This window comes from Canis lupus, chromosome 34 (assembly GCF_011100685.1).
Source record: "Canis lupus familiaris isolate Mischka breed German Shepherd chromosome 34, alternate assembly UU_Cfam_GSD_1.0, whole genome shotgun sequence".
Classification (NCBI taxonomy): Eukaryota; Metazoa; Chordata; class Mammalia; order Carnivora; family Canidae; genus Canis; species Canis lupus.
The window spans coordinates 14371232-14390272 of record NC_049255.1 but is presented as its reverse complement, the minus strand read 5'-3'; the positions used below and the strand labels follow the sequence as shown (position 1 = coordinate 14390272).

The 19041-nt window shown below is 39.5% G+C and overlaps 2 protein-coding genes and 1 pseudogene across 5 annotated transcripts in view; 2 read left to right on the top strand and 1 right to left on the bottom strand.

Moving 5' to 3' along the window:
* LOC119867493 overlaps nt 1-13722 on the bottom strand; it is a 680463-nt gene extending 666741 nt beyond the window's left edge. For 3 of the 4 annotated variants that reach the window (XM_038583468.1, XM_038583469.1, XM_038583470.1), the window contains exons 1-2: nt 11766-13721; nt 10403-10462 (exon numbers count right to left, since the gene is read on the bottom strand). In XM_038583468.1, coding sequence (XP_038439396.1) covers nt 10436-10462; nt 11766-12305 — 567 coding nt within the window. In that variant the 5' untranslated portion in view covers nt 12306-13721 and the 3' untranslated portion in view covers nt 10403-10435. Of the gene's footprint in view, nt 1-10402; nt 10463-11765 lie in introns of all 4 variants that reach the window. The other variant, XM_038583471.1, reaches the window with a different exon arrangement.
* On the top strand, nt 3609-4649 carry LOC100856648 (annotated as a pseudogene).
* Nucleotides 11957-17029, top strand: DNAJC19 (DnaJ heat shock protein family (Hsp40) member C19). Its single transcript, XM_038583472.1, has 6 exons — nt 11957-12135; nt 12926-12977; nt 13060-13133; nt 14461-14540; nt 15365-15435; nt 16846-17029. Exons 1-6 carry the CDS (start codon nt 12133-12135, stop codon nt 16914-16916), a joined length of 351 nt encoding a protein of 116 aa, XP_038439400.1. The 5' UTR covers nt 11957-12132; the 3' UTR covers nt 16917-17029.
* The last annotated feature ends 2012 nt before the right edge of the window (nt 17030-19041 follow it).

Genomic DNA, 19041 nt, shown 5'->3' with positions numbered 1-19041 from the left:
CTTCTGCAATCAAATAATTGTGCTTGTCTGTCTGGCCCAAGCACAAGGTGCACTTTCACAGACTGTTCTGCTGGTCAGTTCCATTTGCTGACAGCTCAGCAGGGAGGGCTTGATTTAGTCAGTGCATAAAGCTGCTATATACAAGTGGAACCCTGGCTAGAGAAGGGGGAAAAAGAACTGAGAAACACAACAGAAAAAGACATGCAAAGATGAAATAAAACGGAGGGTTGACTGGAAAATCTCCATTGGAAAAAAGGCGCTAGAAGCTACCCCAACTTCCAAGTCCCCCGAATCCCAAGCACCTCAATTTTCCTTCCTTACAGACTGAAAGCAGAGCCTTCTCCACAAAGACATGCCTCCTAAATGCTGTCCCTCTTGTCAGACATACTTCAGTTCTCTGACTGGCCCTCTACTCATACTCCAGACTAATAAGGACAAGGGTTCTTGTAATTAAAAATCCAAGTGGGAAGTCAGATTACAACAGATACAGTGAGGAAAAAAATGAAACAACTTGAGAAAAGGGGAGAGAAAAATCACAGAAGAAATAGTTATAAACTAAAAAAAAAAAAAAAAAAAGAAAAGAAAAGAAAGAAAGGAAAGAAATAGTTGTAAATTATTTTATAATAGCCCGAGGCAGGGTGGGCTCAGCTGAGGTTGACTGCAGCCTTCCCTCTACTTCCTCACTGTCCTAGGTCTTCATAGGATTCCTGCCTGGGCCTGTCCTTGGTCCCTCTTGCTCCAAATCTCTTTTTTCTGTACCCCATTAAAGTATTCCTTTTATTACTTATAACCCCAAAAGAATCTGTTAAAACACTTCACAGAGAAGCTGTTCAGTATGATCATCTACCAAGAACATTCATATCCAAACAGGGGACAACAGTATGAATTCCCAATGGTAGACTGTAAGGTCATGGCAGGATCACTGGAGGAAAGGAGGGAAGGAATAGGATAAACAGAGGTGGAATGAAGGAGGAAAGGAAGAAAATATTTACTGAGTGCCATTTAGTTTTACATATTTCATTATGTGAGCTGCCCACACAAGACCCCTTAGACTAAATGGTTGCTAGTCGGGAAGTTCAACTCCATTAATCCAGATCTGAGACAATTCCTAAAAGCAATGGTCAGGAACTACAGAGAAAGGCAATTCTGTGACCCTCTCATCACTCATCTTATTGCCCTAACATTATACACATCCGGAAAGCAGACAAGAAGTGTGGGCAGGTACTGACTCTGTCAGGGCTTTAGAAGTCAGTCAACCAACCACTCTGAGGCCCTGTGTTTTCACTAATAAAGCAAAGCTATTGGGGAAAAAAATGGTCTCTACACTTTCTTCTCATTCTTAAGTTATATACTGTATTAATAGTATTTAATTAATATTAAAAATTATTAATTTAAATCATTAATATTAACTATACGATTAAAGATTAAATTATGTGATTCAATGAATTTTGTCAAATTTTCCCCTCTATAAGGTCATTCATTTAGCAGATAAACATGCTTTTATTTCTTCCATTTAAAAAGAAAGAGGGACAAAAAAAAAAAAAAAAAAAAAAGAAAGAGGGGCACCTGGGTGGCTCAGTGGTTGGGTGTCTGCCTTTGGCTCAGGTCATGATCCTATGGGGGTTCTGGGATCGAGTCCCACAGCAGGCTCCCTAAGGAAAGCTTCTCCCTCTGTCTGTGTCTCTGCCTCTCTCTCTGTGTGTCTCTCATGAATAAATAAATAAAATCTTTAAAAACAAACAAACAAACAAAAAACAAAACAGAATCATAGCCACTCAAAGAAACCCAGAACTTCTCTAGCTCAGGGTAAAATCCACAGAGGATATGACAGGAAATTGATGGAATAAAGATTTCTGTTAATGGCTCCTTTTTCTCCTCTTCGCCCTGGAATACCTTTTTTCCATCTTTTGCTATCTCTGCTGCTAGCTGCTTCCTCCTTTCCTTCTTTTCCTTCTCCTTTGACTTTCTTTGTTTCTTTCTCTTTTTTTTTTTTTTTAATTTTTATTTATTTATGATAGTCACACAGAGAGAGAGAGAGAGAGAGAGGCAGAGACATAGGCAGAGGGAGAAGCAGGCTCCATGCACCGGGAGCCCGACGTGGGATTCGATCCCGGGTCTCCAGGATCACGCCCTGGGCCAAAGGCAGGCGCCAAACCGCTGCGCCACGCAGGGATCCCTGTTTCTTTCTCTTTTATATCAATCTCAGAATCTTAGATTTGACACTTGAGAAATGGAAACATTTTATGTACATGTCTTTGATTTCATAGGAAGCTACATCATGATCTTCTTACTTTTTTTTTCTCTTCTTTTTAAAAAATATTTTATTTATTTATTAGAGTGAGCATGAGCAAGGGGGAGGGGTAGAGGGAGAAGGAGAAGCAGACTCCCCACTAAACAGGAAGCCCTAGTTCTGCTCTATATCCCAGAGGAACATATAAGGTTAGGAGGCTCTCTAATCTTCTGGCTTGGGGTTGATTTATGTCCATGATCAGAAGATCAGAAGGTAGAACAGTGAGTTAAATCTGTTCATTTCTCCATCTTCATTCCTGGAGGTTGCCACAGGCAGATTGAGTTTGTACACTGAAAAATACAGGTTCTGTTTCATGTGTGTGTTCAGGTAATTAGTCCCATTCCTTGCTCCTTCAGGTCTAAGAAAAGTAATGACTCCTTTGGCCCCAGCGGCCTTACTATACTCAGGACATGTGGCCATCATTTGTGAATTTCTCTTAATCTTGTGTGTACCTTTGTAAACAGTTCCTTTATTAAATTCTCCTCAGTTACTCCATTTGGGTATAGTTTCCATTGGTTTCCAGCATGGATAATGACTATTATAAGAAGCTACTGCTATAATTCAACTAGGAGTTGATGATAACAGTGGAAATGGAAAGAAGTGCTGGACTCCTGCTATATGTTGAAGGAAGAATTGATAGAATTTGCTGATGGAGGAAATGTAATGTGTGAGTAAAAGAAAGGATTCAAAAGTGACTCACTCCAAAGCTATAGGCTTGAGCAGCTGGAAGGATGGAGTTGCCACTTGCTGGGACTGGAAAGACTTCAGGAAGAACAAGCCAGGGAACATTCATCATGTTAAATTTGAACTTAGATATCATCTAGGTATCTAAGGAGTGTTTCAGATAGGCATTTGGAAGTACAAGTCTAACGTCAAGAGAGAGGTCTGGGAATCATCAGTCTAAAGATAGTCTTCAAGGCTATGGAACAAATGAAATCATCCATTGCCTGAGTGGAGGTGGGCGGGGAATAAGGAATGTCTTAGGGTGAGAGAGATCACAGTGGGAGAAGGAGAAGCAGATTCCTCAATCCTCAGACTCCTGATGCTAGGCTCCAACCCAAGACCTCAAGATCATGACTAGAGCTGAAGGCAGACACGTAACTGACTGAGCCACACAGGTGCCACTGTTTTTGTTTCTTTTTATTTTTTTAAAAGATTTGATTTACTTATTCATGAGAGACACAGAGAAAGACGCAGAGACATAGGCAGAGGGAGAAGCAGGCTGCATGCAGGGAGCCCGACATGGGACTCTATCCCGGGTCTCCATGATCACGCCCTGGACTGAAGGCGGCGCTAAACCGCTGAGCCACCGGGGCTGCCTGATTCTGGTTTTTTGTATCATTGTGAGTTCCCCACATATGACAAGAGCAGTGATATCACAGAGAAGAAAGATGAACATTCTGATTCTCTTCTTGAAGATACAGAGGATAATCTCATCCAAACTATCACATTTGGCATTAACCAATATTGATGTTTGGTGGAATGCAAAATGGAAAATTTTGAGTCTATATCAAAAGTCAGAATAATCCTTCATTGACAAATATAGTAGACTACTGGCACTTAAATATGCTTGACAATAATTATGGATAGATTAAACACAACTATCCTAGCTTTGATGACCATTTCTTGGTGACTACTGGAATAGGCATTAATATTTTTGTTTTCACTACTTTTTCTGAATTTGAACCAAATTGAAGCCATCAACGTTAAAGTGCTGTCTTCCAGGTTGGGAACTGAAGCCAATTCCAGAAAATATGGAAGATCCCAAAGCCTAAAGTACTGAGAATGTCAGAAGAAAAAGACAACATGACAAGTTAATGAAAGAAGTGAAGGAATAAAGGCTGGGAAGAGAGAACAGCTCAAAGCTTTAAGGAATAAATTTTGGAAACTCCTACAAATGAATGACAAATTGCCAAAGCATATGCAGTTTAAACAAACAGATCTTGATCTAGATTCCCAAATTCAAGCTGAGATTATCAGAAAAACAGCTTAGAAAATTCAACAAGTGGAAAAGGAATGAGTTTGGAAAGAAGAAAATATCAACTTGGCCTCATGAAGCTACAGAGTGATTTGTTAGAAAATGATATTGTTGTGGTTCATGCCATCCAAACTAACCACAAGATATCAAGTTTGTAAAGTAACCAAAGTAACCACAAGATATCCTCAAGTTTGTGAAGCCCTCTAAGTGCTCCAAGTCAAAATGAGCAAGTTAGAGAGAAGAACAAGCAATTTGGAGAGATTTGAAAAAGAGACAGGAGTAGCAGTATGCCAGAAGAATCAATTACAGAAAAAGGGAAAAATTTTCTACCTAAAACCCTGAGTGAAATTATGGTGGAAAATCAAATTAAGAAAAGGAAGAAACAGGGCAGCCCCAGTGGCACAGCGGATTAGTGCCGCCTGCAGCCTAGGGTGTGATCCTGGAGACCCTGGATCAAGTCCCACGTCGGGCTCTCTGCATGGTGCCTGCTCCTCCCTGCCTGTGCTTCTGCCTCTCTCTCTGTGTGTCTCTATGAATAAATAAATAATCTTTTAAAAAAAAAAAAGGAAGAAACATATTAAAAGCTGAAATGGGCCCAATTTAAGATTCAACAGTGAAAAAAATAAAGGAAGAAACTGTGTAAGAATAAGTCTGAGGGGATCCCTGGGTGGCGCAGCGGTTTGGCGCCTGCCTTTGGCCCAGGGCGCGATCCTGGAGACCCGGAATTGAATCCCACATTGGGCTCCCGGTGCATGGAGTCTGCTTCTCTCTCTGCCTCTCTCTCTCTCTCTCTCTGTGACTATCATAAATAAATAAAAATTAAAAAAAAAAGAATAAGTCTGATGATGACTATGACGATCTCAAAGATAGCTGGAGCCATCAAAGAGGCCCAGTTGTATATAGGAGACTTCAATATGAGTACAGCCTCAGACTATAAGATACCTCAACATATGAGAATAAATACCACCAAGAAGAAAGAGAAACTGGGACACCTAGACTCCATAGCCCATTCAAAGGAAATGCACACAAACAGGTGCATCCTCTCTCTTCAAGACCCAACAGTGGCTGGTAATACATCAAGGTAATATAATCAAGGTAATACAGTGACTGGTACAAGAACTGAAGAGCATTCAGTCAATTCTTAACATGTCCAGGCATACGCCTATTACCCAAATCTCCCTGATATACCCAGGAGAAGTTCCAGAAAAGAGATCTCAGTATGATGAGGAAACTCTCCTTGTTTTAAGCAACAGCAGATAGAGTCAGGATGAAAAGGCAGGGTCTTGTAGGCTCAGATGCAGGAGTCCTCAGACTCTCTTCTGGAAAGAACACTGATCTGACAACATGAGATTCATTGTCAGGTCATCAAAGACATTAACACTCAGCCTAGATCTCCAAAGTTAATGGAATTTGCAAAAGCAAATCCAACTGATGTGAACCTGGAGATCACAAAAAGGGATGAGATTAAATACTTATACGTTCAACAGTATTTGACCAGCAGGATCAAAGAACTAACTGTCACTTTTGATGCAGAACTCTATCTCCCAAGGAATCAGAAAATGAATCTAGATACTCAGATAAAATTATCTTACCTGCACCATGTCACATTATTTCAAGAAATGCTTCTCCTCAAGAATTTTGAAAAACAGGAGAACATACTTCAAAAGTATGTTAATTCATTAGACAGAAAGGAATTAGACATGCAATGGAAAATGAATGAAACTCTTAAAGAGAAGGAAGATAAAAAGAATGAAATTGCCAAACTCCAGGACCCCCCCCCCCCCAAAGGCACCCTATACGGGCTTCCAAGCTGCCACTGGAGAAAACAATACATTTGGTAATTTCCTCAAGAAGGTCTTATAGAGGATTAAGTGGAGGAAGAACAAAGGAGGTTGAAGGAGATACTGATGAAGTTGTGGAAAGTGATGAATCACATGAAGATCCAGCTAGGAGAGTGATAAGGAAGAATATGAATCTCATGATGAGGTTTTTGATGATTCTATTTGCCCAACAAATTGTGATATGGGTCTTTCAGAACTGGCCCTTCAACTTTGAGAGAAAAGACTGGACATAGAGAAGGGCTTAGTTGAAGAAAATAAAATTATAATAACCTCAAAAAAGAATACGATACACTATCCAAAAAAGTAAAAATTAAAAAAAATAAAAATTTAAAAAAGTAAAAATTGTGGCAACTATCCTGAACACAGTGAAGGAGGCCCTAGGCTTTTACAATGAGAGATGCACCAGTGGTTAAATGACCTGCTGGTTGTGAATCCACTCAAGCTCCACTTGAGAGAGCACATAGAATTAGGAGAAATACTCAATGATCTTCCTGGAACCTTGTTTTTTTCTAACCATTCCTTGGGTTGGATGCAAGAACAAATCGTATGACTCCATGAGGAAAATTCCAAGCAACAAAAATTTAACAAAGAATGTTGGAAGAGATGCAAACAGCTTATCAAAGAAGAGAGATGGTAAAAAAGGTAAGCAAAATGGAAGAAACAGTTTGTCAACTAATGATCAGTAAGTCTGGCTGTGTGATGGACTTAGAAGCCTTTCAGACATGAATACAACCTTGAAGAGCTAAAGATCAAGAAACTATGAAAGAAATTATTGAACGCAAAGGAAGATATGGTAGGAAAAGTTTGTTGAGGTGCAATGGGAGCTGACAACAAAGATAAAGGAACACACCAAAAAGCTTCATCGATGAATGATTTATGTATCAAAAGGAGGTAATTGATTGTGTTGGATACACTACAAAACTACCAGGGCAATGGCTTCCAGGGGCCTAGGAAAGCAGATATTGTGGCAAGAGAGAAGGTCATAGAACTGATCCAAGTCCAGGCAGAAAAGATGAAGAGGGTGCACTTATGTATTAGAAAGGTGGTCTTATCCTCTCCACCCATTCAGCCTCTGCAAGAGAAAAAGATGAAATCCATGCATGGGCCTTTAAGTTTGCTTTTTTCTCAAATCCATCCAAGATTTCTGACATATATACAAGAAAATCTGTTTCCTTGCCACCTACAACAATCCTGTTACTTTAAAGTGAACTTACCTAAAAGTCTAAGACCAGATTCAGTTAAATAGTTTTAATAGGGATCCCTGGGTGGCGCAGCGGTTTGGCACCTGCCTTTGGCCCAGGGCGCGATCCTAGAGACTCGGGATTGAATCCCACGTCGGGCTCCTGGTGCTTGGAGCCTGCTTCTCCCTCTGCCTGTGTGTGTCTCTGCCTCTCTCTCTCTCTCTCTCTCTCTGTGTGTGACTATCATAAATAAATAAAAAATTAAAAAAAAAAAGAAAAAAATAGTTTTAATAATTTTTCTCCAATTGGGTTATCTTGGAACTGACTGTAGTACCCAACATCTATTTCTTATTGAACTGAACCATTTTAGATCCGTTTGGAACCCACTGGATTGAATGTGGAGTCTTAGAAGGATGTCTATCAAAACTGCAAGAAAGCATCTGTAATAGATCATATTTTAGGAAATTTGTCCCTTGGTTATCTGACTGTTTAGCCACTGGCAAGACAAACTAAATTGCTAAATCATTTAGCAATCTGTGAGAAAACTTGCATTTTTTTAATCCTTGGAAAATAAACTCTGATGTTAAGTATTCTCTGAAAGGACAAAAAAGGAAAGCACAATCCCAAGGGAGAGGAAGTAAGTAAAAACTCAAACAAATCAGCCATCAAAAGAGAAAGGGACAAACCAGGGGTGGAGGCCAAGCAGCCCTAATCCTTGGAGTTGGTTATTTGTGGCTGAAGATGGATTTAGGTCCATTAGAGAGATATATTGAATACCTACAAAACAATGCAACAGAACTCATCTTTGTGAGAAGTAAGACACAGAGGAATACATTTTCTTTGTATCTGTTGGGTTGACAGAATAATTTATATAATAATAATAATAATAATAATAATAATAATAAATTTTAGGCTCCTCTCATTGGAGCCTAAAAATTGAAATCAATAATGAGACTCTGGAATTGTGGGGACTGGTTTGAGAATTATAACCTGAGCTAGAAAGGGCTAAATTAGAGAAGATGGGGTTGAAGAGATAAGCTGAAATAAAAATAATACGCTCTCTGGGCAGTTATGCAGTTATGTTATTTATATACTATCTGCTTCCCATATATTATCTAATTTAATTCTTAAAACAATGCAATGAAGTACTAGTATTATGTTGACTTTACAGAGGAGGAAACAAATTATGTAAACTATTCTTTTATTGAACATTTATTTCCTGTTTCTTTCTATGCTGAATTAAACATTCATTTCATATTCTTGAAAAACACAAATTATTCTATCAACAATATCTTAGAACAAGAAACGCAAATTAGAATCCTGACATTGTTAATTTTGTGCAGAGTAGTTATTTGAGAGTTAAGGATGCAGGACATGCACACAGCAGAGTGGTTTGCTTTGGACTGGCAGATAGGAGGAGACTACCCAGTTTCCTACTCTGGTTTCAGCAAACTCCTCAGCTCTGAATGGAGCAGAGGAGTGTGTTTCAACAAATTGGCTAATAAGGAGGCTTTTCTCTGAAGATGTTTGCACCTCTACCAGTATTCTAAGTATTCCCTAGTTTCTCATGTCCTACATCACTTTTTTTTCAGGTTCTCGTCAAGTCATTTGTTGTTTTTAATATAGATCTATGGGATGCCTGGGTAGCTCAGGGGTTGAGCATTTGCCTTCAGCTCAGGGCATGATCCTGGAATCCTGGTATCGAGTCCCACATTGGGCTCCCTGCATGGAGCCTGCTTCTCCTTCTGCCTGTGTCTCTGCCTCTCTCTCTCTGTCTCTCATGAATAAATAAACAAAATCTTAAAAAAAATAATAATATAGATCTAGAAGTAAAAGTAGGTTACATCACTCTGAGAGATCATCTCTAACAATCATTTTTGATTGTGCATAACATTTTAAACTAGTTTGAAAGTGTCGTTTTCATTTGGGGGTAAGTGGTCATGGGAATTCATGGCTATATCCACCTAAGAATGATATCACTGATACTTGGATTCCTATTAGTAATAGAACATAGCACATTAGATTGAGAGCTCTATGGGTCCATATTAACAAGCTACTCCACTGAGCTGCCCCAGAATATAAGTTGTCCCAGAAGGAAAGGTGAAGACAGGCAATAGAACATCAATGTAGAAAGTGACTCAGCAATGTCAAGTCTTCCTAACCTGATGAGGTTGCTGATCTGTCCCCCAAATTATATAAGACTTGTTTCCTTCAAAGATTCTTGTATATTCCTATTAACAGGTCTGAACAGTTTGTACCTATTACTGTAAACCTCTGGTATAGTAACTTCTCTATTGGAGAGTCTTTGCCACTTTTTCTGCTACATGCCCTAAAGCCCTACCTAAACTATGTTTACCCTTCAGGGCACCTGAGTGGCTCAGTGGGGTTGAGCATCTGCCTTTGGCTCAGGTTGTGATCCCACGCTCCTGGGATTGAGTCTCACATCGGGTTCCTGCAGGGAGCCTGCTTCTCTCTCTGCCTGTGTCTCTGCCTCTCTGTGTCTCTCATGAATAAATAAATAAATACATCTTAAAAAGAAACAACAACAACTATGTTTGGCTTTTAAGCACTTAAAAAATGTGCTAATCATAAAAAATAATAATAAATTAAAAATACACATTAAATTCAATGTGTATTTGTGTGTGCATGTACGGGTACTTCTGTGTGTTAAGTATGTATTTGTTCTCAGGGTCACAATGTAAAATGTATTTTTTACGAATAGTTATGTTCAAAATGTATTTGAAAGGCACAGTGCAAGAACACTTGTCTCTACTCTCACTCTCAAGAAGTGACTTACCTTCTGGCAAATTTGGGAGAAGAAATTGAGCAGAGTCCTTTCTCATTCTCTTGTCCCTATTGTCTTCTCTTACTCTCTATAATAAATAATGGCCCCCAAGGATATCAGGTCCTAAAGCCAGGAACCTGTAAATAATAATTTATGTGGCAAAGTCTTTGCAGATATGATTAAGCTAAGGATTTTGAGATGGGGAGATTATCCCAGATTATAGGATTGGGCCCTAAATACAATCATATAAAAGGGAGGAAAAAGAGATTCTACACACAAAGAAAGCCAATGTGAAGACAGAGTAGAAAGTGATTTCAAGATACTGACCTTCCTTGAAGATTGAAGTGATGCAGTCACAAGTCAAGGAATGCTAGCAGTCATCAGAAGCTAGAAGAAGCAAGGAATAATTATCCATTCATCACTGGATAGAAATTTCAAAAACTTACTTTTAAAGGTTCTTTCCATGTCCTTAGCGGGAATGGAAAAGATTACCAGGCTTACATCCATGAGTGAGATATCATGAGAATCGGGAAGGCCTCTGCACACCAATTTGTACTTCAACATGCCTCATTATGATAATGGCCAACACATTAAGTGATAATTACATGCAGAGCATATTATGTACATAATTCTTTACCCTCACAAAAATTTGGTGAGGTAGTCATCATTACCCTTGTTTTACAAATGAGAAGACTCAGAAACAACTTATCCAAAGTCATACAACTAGTGACAGAACTGGGTTGTACATCTATTTTGATTTGCCTCCAAAAACAAGAGCCCTGTCCACTTCAAGTGTCTCTGTGTTACTTATCCTTGGCTTCCTGAGGCTGGGCTACCTCATGTTAACCTGCTCCTCAAGCAAGCTGTATGGTGTAGTTTGTATATACCAAAAAATATACAGAATAAAAGAATCTTTATGTGACACGTAATTCTTTACAGAATACATTTATTGGTTGACAATAGATTACATCACAAAAATCGCAGGGCTAGAAGAATTCTTAAAGATCCAAATGCAGAACCTTTTTAAAGATGGGGAAAACAAGACCAACAAATTTGCATACATCTCTAACATGCAACCAATTCATCGAAGCAGAATTTCATTGCTACGTAAACTGATTTCTAATACTTCAGTAAGTTCTAACTGGAAAGTAACTCCAAATTTACTTGATCATCCAAACACTGTAAAACTTCCTTTCTTTCCTCTTCTCAAGCATTGATTATTACTTAGGGGATCTATGAGACTGATGCTAGTTTTCGAGGAAAGGGAGAGAAATTTGAAATAGCCCTTTTCGGTTGTGCGGATTTGGGGACCCCGTGTTCAGAATATTAACTGTCTCTGAAGTGAACATTTCCGTTCTACAAAACAAAACCCCAGATATTTATTTACACGAGGTCAAGTCACAAATTAAAAATCCTTTTTAAATAAGAAAACGCTACTGAGCAGCCCTGAAACACAATGTGGTTTGTTGTTTTGGTTTTGGGGCGGGGGGACATATTCTCGTTTGCTATCCCGGCTTGCCACATATTTATTTGGCTTCGAGGTGGAACTGTCACGGCATATTTGAGGATGTTCATTACCCTTGACAATTAAAAACAAAATGAAAGGCGAATGCACGTGCTGCAAAGGGGGGTGGGGGAGCGTTCTGAGTGAGGCTACTCGGTAGTCGTCGTCGCCCTTCGGCATCAATACCTTCCCCGACAGGAGTTTCCAAATACCTTCCGCCTGGTAGCCAAGGGCAAAACGGAGAAGCCCCAGCTCCGAGCCCGAGGAAGGAGGCGGCCCGCCCGCCGCCAGCCAATCTCCAGGTGCCTTCTGCACCTGCCCACTGCTCCAGCGACCTTTCCCCTCTGGCCCTCCGCGGGCCCCGTTTACGACAGTTTTCCGGCCCGTTGGCCGCCCGGCTGCCGTGTTTCCTGACGCGCCGCTGGCGGGGCGGTTTGCGTCCGCCGCCGGCGGGGGCCGCTTGGCCGTCGGGTAGAAGCGTGCGAGCTGGCTGCGGCCTTTGGGCTGGGATGAGCCGCGCTCTCGGTGGAGGCCGCGGAGCCGAGCCGGAGCCATGGTGAGTGCGGCCTGCCGGTCTCCCGAGCCGTCTCGGGCCCAGGCCTCGCGACCTCGGAGGAAAAGAGCCGAGGTTTTCTTCCCCCTTGCGACTCTAGGCTGGAGACGTAGGGCCCCGGACAGCCACACCTTCTGGGACACAACCCCTCTAGGGCCTTTATGGTCTTCCATGGCCCTTCCGCCAGGGGCTCCGGTCTCTGGCCCATCGGCCCCGAGGCTCCGAGATTAGTGGAAACGCGTTTGATTGTCGCTGCTCTTCGCCCGGTGCAGCCTCGCGACCTTCCTTAGTGTGTCCTTCCCCTGGACTCCGGCCGACGCGTCTCTTCTCGGGCCCAGAACACATGGGGGATTCTGCGCGGGGACCGGGAGACGCCACAGGGTGGAAGGCGCTTCGGCCCACGTTTTGACGTGGAAGCGTGTTGTCCGAATTCTGCGGGGACCTCACATCGTGCTTTCTCCAGCAGAAATGTTACTTCCTTCGTTCTTGATTGAACATCAGTGTGGTTTCGTTTGCCCAGAGATGAGAGGTGTTCAGTTCCACTGTCGTAAAAGTAAATAAGCAAATCCACTCGCCCTTCCCTTTCACAGTTGAAAATCCCACAGCTTTACAATGAATTAGAGTCAAAAAGCTGCAGTCCTCCTGAGAGATCATGGGCAGGCGATTTTCTTCCTCAAAGTTGTTTTCCCCTTTGAAGTAAAACTTGTAATGAGTTTAGGATGGGACGATAGGTACGCATAGGGAAAGGTGAGAATTCCAGAAGTAAATGATTCACTCTGCTTCCCCTTACCAGGCCAGTACCGTGGTAGCTGTTGGACTGACCATTGCTGCTGCGGGATTTGCAGGTTTGTTTATGGTTTGGGAGTCGAAGTGAAGTGTAGGGGAGGTTGGAGATTTTTTTAATTATTCTGTTGCTTTTGTTTGTAGGCCGTTATGTTTTGCAAGCCATGAAACATGTGGAACCTCAAGTAAAACAAGTTTTTCAGAGTCTACCAAAATCTGTAAGACATGCTAAACATTTTTGCTAATTCTTTGCTGCCTATGTAGGAAGCTTAGAGTCACACTTGGAGAGGGTAAATTTCCAAACATCCATGAGGTTCTTAGTGCTTTGGGCCCCTTCTCTTGTCTCCCACAAACAGGGTTTAGAAGTTCTGAGGCTTGTGACAGAATTGTGGCTAAGGTATTGAAATTCTAGTATCGTGAAAGTTAATAATCACTATTGTTTAGAGAACTTCAGTACCATTTGTCCAGATTCTTGCCTTCCCTCATTTGCTCTGCATGACCAACACAGGGATCTAAGGATCTGCAGTGTCTAGGGATCCTGTGTTGTGTGGCCCTGGCACTCCCCAAGATACTTGGGTAGCACCAGAGTGAAGTAGGCTAAAGAGTATGACTGGATGTGATGTTTGGCTGTGACAGCTTGTTAGTATTTTTATTGCTGTAATTGAATGTGACAATATGGTGATTGATGGTAGGCTTTACTCATATGATCTGGTAGCCTGGTTTTCTCAATAGATATCTTTTTTTTTTTTTTTTAAGATTTTACTTATTCATGAGAGACACAGAGAGAGGCAGAGACACAGGCAAAGGGAGAAGCAGGATCCTCTCAGGGAGCCCCATGTGGGACTCCATCCCAGGACCCTTGAATCATACCCTGGGCCGAAGGCAGAGGCTCAACCCCTGAGCCACCCTGGCGTCCCTCCATACATACCTTAAAAGTCTTGTTTTAGTAGTTACCTTGACTCTCAGAATACCCTTGAACCACTCATCATAAAAGATCTCCAAATCCTTTTCTTGAAGCCCTTGTTTTTCTTTTTTTTTTTTTTTAATTTTTATTTATTTATGATAGTCACCGAGAGAGAAAGAGAGAGAGGCAGAGACATAGGCAGAGGGAGAAGCAGGCTCCATGCACCGGAAGCCCGACGTGGGACTCGATCCTGGGTCTCCAGGATCGCGCCCTGGGCCAATGGCAGGCGCCAAACCGCTGCGCCACCCAGGGATCCCAGCCCTTGTTTTTCTAACACATAATCATATTCTTAAGGTCAAATTTTCACCTGTAACACAGCTAACTTGGAATAAGCTTCCCTTTATTCCCAGAAGAACTGGCTATGAGGCACCTCTTCTGTCTTACATTTTTTAGAATTTTTCTGGAGGAAAAAATTGATGTTTAATATCATTAAAATACTGGTTGCTTCCTATAAAGCTAAAATGCTGTAGTAGTTTTAAAGTTCTCTGAATTGTCTTAATTTTTCTGCTGTGAACATTTTCAACATTTTTTAGCAACTTTCAGTTTATTATCTATTTTTATGAATGCATTTCCTCTCTCAGGCCTTCAGTGGTGGCTATTATAGAGGTGGATTTGAACCCAAAATGACAAAAAGAGAAGCAGCACTAATACTAGGCGTAAGGTAAATAATTTCTAATATTTGTAATATTTTTCTACAACTCTGAGAATATGAGCAAATATCCTTTTACTAAGAGTTATAATAGGGTTACATACATTGTAATATCTAAACACTCCCTGTAAAAGTCCAGTGAGAAGGCACACTAGCACATAAGGACTTTTTAATTCACTGAAAGATTATTGTTCTTTATAACATTTTTTTTAAGATTTTATTTATTCATGACTGACACAGAGAGGCAGGGACACCGGCAGAGGGCTCAATCCCAGGTCCCCAGGATCACACCCTGGGCTGAAGGCAGTGCCAAACCACTGGGCCACCAGGGCTGCCCTATAACATTTTTTGTAGTGAAATTCTGCCTTCATTTTCAGATACAACATGCTTTCCCTTTCAATAAAAGGACTTATATAATGATTAGAAAGTTCAAATAATTTTAAGATTTTATTTGAGAGAGAGCACGAGTTGGGGGAGAAGCAGAGGGAGAGAGACAAGCAGACACTGTGCTGAGTTCAGAGCCCAATGCAGGGCTGGATCCCAGCCTAACCCCAAGATCATGACTTGAACCAAATCAAAGGCAGACATTTAACCAACTAAGCCATCCAGGTGCCCCTCAACTAATTATAAGAATGCATTATTTTCCTAAGGAGCTATTTAGTTCTGTGATTCAGAATATTCATCATCCGTGTATGTTAGGGAAGAGGTTCCTAAACCACTTTTCATGTTGACTTGATTTCAGTTTCACAGTATCTTTAATTGGCCTTTATTTTTTTGATTTGATCCAGAAGTAGTCTGAAGTAAACTATACCTTTTTCTTTTTAAATTTAAATTAGCCCTACTGCCAATAAAGGAAAAATAAGAGATGCTCATCGACGAATTATGCTTTTAAATCACCCAGACAAGGGTAAGTAGTCATTAAATTCTTGTTTTACATGTTTTTTTTTTAGTGACCAATTGTTACTAGTGGAATAATTTCATAAATTTAATTCTCGGCTGTTTCAAGGAAATGCTTAAATCTATGTGTGAGCACCGTTGCCCAGGCTAGATCCACTTGTTTACCAGCTTCAAAATCAATGAAGCTGAAGATTTACTAGACGGTCAAGCTCAAAAATGAAGTAAACGTGTGATGAATTTTAAGTTCTTGTTCTTTTATTAACTATTCTTTTATAACTATTATTTTTATAACTTAACTATTGTTAGTTCTTATATTTTTTTATTCTTAAAAGAATAAATTCTTAGTGAAAAATTTATAGAATAGTCTTATACTTAGTAATTACTGTAATTTGAAAGTAATGATAAGCATTACCATTTTCTCATCTCCAATAGTGATAAAATGTGACTTTTACTAGTCTAAATACTATTAATACTGTTTTGGGGTTGGGAGGTCTATATGAAAGGAAATGTTAAGTTTCAGTTAATGAAATGTCATTTTTTTCTATCCATTTAGATCTTGGAATTAGGGGTTACCTAGTTAGAAACCTGTATAATTTGTTTGATACATTTCTAAGCAGACGTAGCTGTGTTGAAAGCAAATAATTACTAGGAACACCAAAATACAAACCCCCAAATCCATATTCTACTGCTCAAAAAAGGATAGGCCTTTCATTAAGAGTGTTTTGAGTTTAAACGGGTTTGTGATTGTTTGGTACTAGACTGTCGTAGCCTACTTTACAAAATTTAGCTTGTTTTATTGGTGGGCTTCTGATAAAGTGTAGTTTGGAGCCTATAAAATTCCGTTTCTCCAAGCTGCTTCTTGGGATGTTGATGCTTCCTGCTCTGAGAACTGCATTTTGAGAATCACTGCTCCAGTACAAAAGCACTGGTAAGGAACATCATGAAGGCACAATAACAGGAAAAGAAAAAAACTGAAGGACAGAGAAAGTACAAAGTATACTGGGGTCTTTCCAGCAAAGCTCACAAACCTCTGAGAACATCATGTTTTCAAAGTAACATAGTACAATAAATTCATGTTCATTTATAGGCTTGTAATCATAAATAGGTAACTTATATTATTTCAAGGTCACATACGTTGGGGGCAGCTCTTATTTGTCACTTTAGTTTTTGAAGGTGCCATTTTTGTGGAATTCTTCCTCACATGAATTACTTCATTTCCCTTTGGTCAAATATATTGGACCATATACATTTGGTGATCTGGTTGCAGTGTCATAATCATTTTAAAAAGTCAAAATACGATTTCTGCTAGTTCCACCTCCCAGATAAGTAGTAGGGATCCTTGAAACAAGAGAATAGGTCTTCACCAAGCAGAAATTGAAAAGTCATATTATAACTATTCCTTTTTTCTTTCTTCCTATAGGAGGATCTCCTTATATAGCAGCCAAAATCAATGAAGCTAAAGATTTACTAGAAGGTCAAGCTAAAAAATGAAGTAAATGTGTGATGAATTTTAAGTTCTTGTTAGTTCATGTGTATGAGTGCTAGCTTTTTATAATAAAATGCCTCAAAGCTACAATCTTAAAAATGATTTAACACAATCTAAACCAAAGCTTTGATAGAAGTTTCTTCTTAGAATTTGGAGATTTAACACTCAGTGATTATGGATAAATACATTCCATTTGAATAGAAATAGACCTTCTCTGGCTTTGAAGGAGCCCCCAATTTAATGGGATACTGAAAAACTGGAAATTAAAACACAATGTGATAAATTCTGCAGTGGAACTCGCACAGGTTGTTATAGGAGGGATTTATCTTATTGGGAGAAAACACACAGGTTTTAATAGGATGGGTTTATCTTATTGGGAGAAAAGGCTGCTCAAAGTTGAGAAACCAACCTCACTGCTTAGATAAACCTTAAATCTTAAGAGTGAGTTTAGCCACAACTTTGACCCTTTAAGAAATACATCTAACTCTACACACATATATGAATTAGAATTTAGATTTCATACCTTAAAAACTGTAAGATTTGACAGTAGAGGTCTTGTTTTTAATCAAGAAGTATTTCATTGTATTGAACTAGCCACTTAAAGAAACTGACAGTTTATAAATTGGGTTTTTTTTTTTTTTTAAGTTTTTCCATTTGTTATGACCAAGCTTAAATACAATTAGCAAAACTAAAAACTGAAATGCGCTCAATTATGAAAATATTCAGCTTGGACTATTGGAAAATTTGTAAGCTCCTATTTAAATGACATTTGAGGGTAAATGGCTATTTGTCTAACAAACTTATCGTAGGATTTTTTTTTATTTTAATGGTAGGATCTTAACCAGAGGACCTGTATAAGAACACCTGAGGTAAAATGGTCTGTTGCCACCAGCAGGAATATTTTCTTTAGCTCTAAGATGCTAATTTATACTATCATGTGAACTTCACGTCATGTTAAAAATTCTCATAAATGGAGAACACAAAACGTTCAAGGTCAGATCAAAATGGTGGTAATCCTATTTAGTATTGGAATGTGTTTACCTGCACTTCAGATTAGGGTTATATCCGCCTTCTCCGTTTCCTTAAAATCTGATCAAGTCCACTTATGATTTAGAGTAGGAGAAAACATCAGCTTAAGGCAGCCATGGCTTTTATAAAGTTGGATAAATCTTTTTAGTTATTTCTAGAGATAAGGGCTATGAAGGTTAATTGTTACTCAAAGTAGTTTTGTTCTGTGAAGTTACTGGAACACTGAAATTAGCAAATACTGAACCATGTGTTCATAGGGGAATTAAGGTTCCTCTGAACCTCTGGGCCATGTTTTTATCAACCAGTTAATATATAGCTTTGTTTTAGCTGTGTTTCATATATAAAGACATTTATGTTGTTGATTCATTAACGTTAAACTTGCAGCCAACCCTAACACCTGTCATTACGTCACAACCTCCTTCTTCTTGTTTAGGACTTCACTAGGCTTGAGGGCCATCTTAAAGTCCCGAGTAAGCACAAAAATGTGAAAGATTTGCCATTAAATGGACCATAGAAGGGATGCTTCTTTACAGTGTGGTAACGGAAACAAGGCAAGCATCACTTTGGGCATTGGGTGATATAAATTCTTCACCACTCTGCATGTCCCTGAGCAGGAAATTAACTTGGGTGTTAAGTCTGGGGTTACAAATAAATTTTGACAAGTAGGTGAATTTGCAAACAAGGACTCTAACAACAGGATCAACTAAATTGGCTTACTAGCCTTTTCTTCCTTTTTTTTTTTTTTTTTTTTTACTAAATCAAGTTTTAAGAAAAGATACCAATTAAAACTTTTAAATTAGGGGCGCCCAAGTGGCTCAGGGCATGATCCCCGATCCAGTCCATCAGGCTCCCCATGAGGATTCTGCTCTGCCTTTCTCATGAATATAGTGAAATCTTAAAAAATTTAAGTTACAATAAAGCAGATTTTTGAAAAACACATGGGAAGTGAGAGAACATGCCCACAGGCGATCAAGCATTAACTCTAAAAGGGCAAACTTCTATACTGGGTATGCTTATAGGTGTTTAATGCAAATAGCATGCCTGTTTTAAGGCAAGTATTAAAACAATGAAAAATGCTTTTAAAATAACACTAATAAGCAC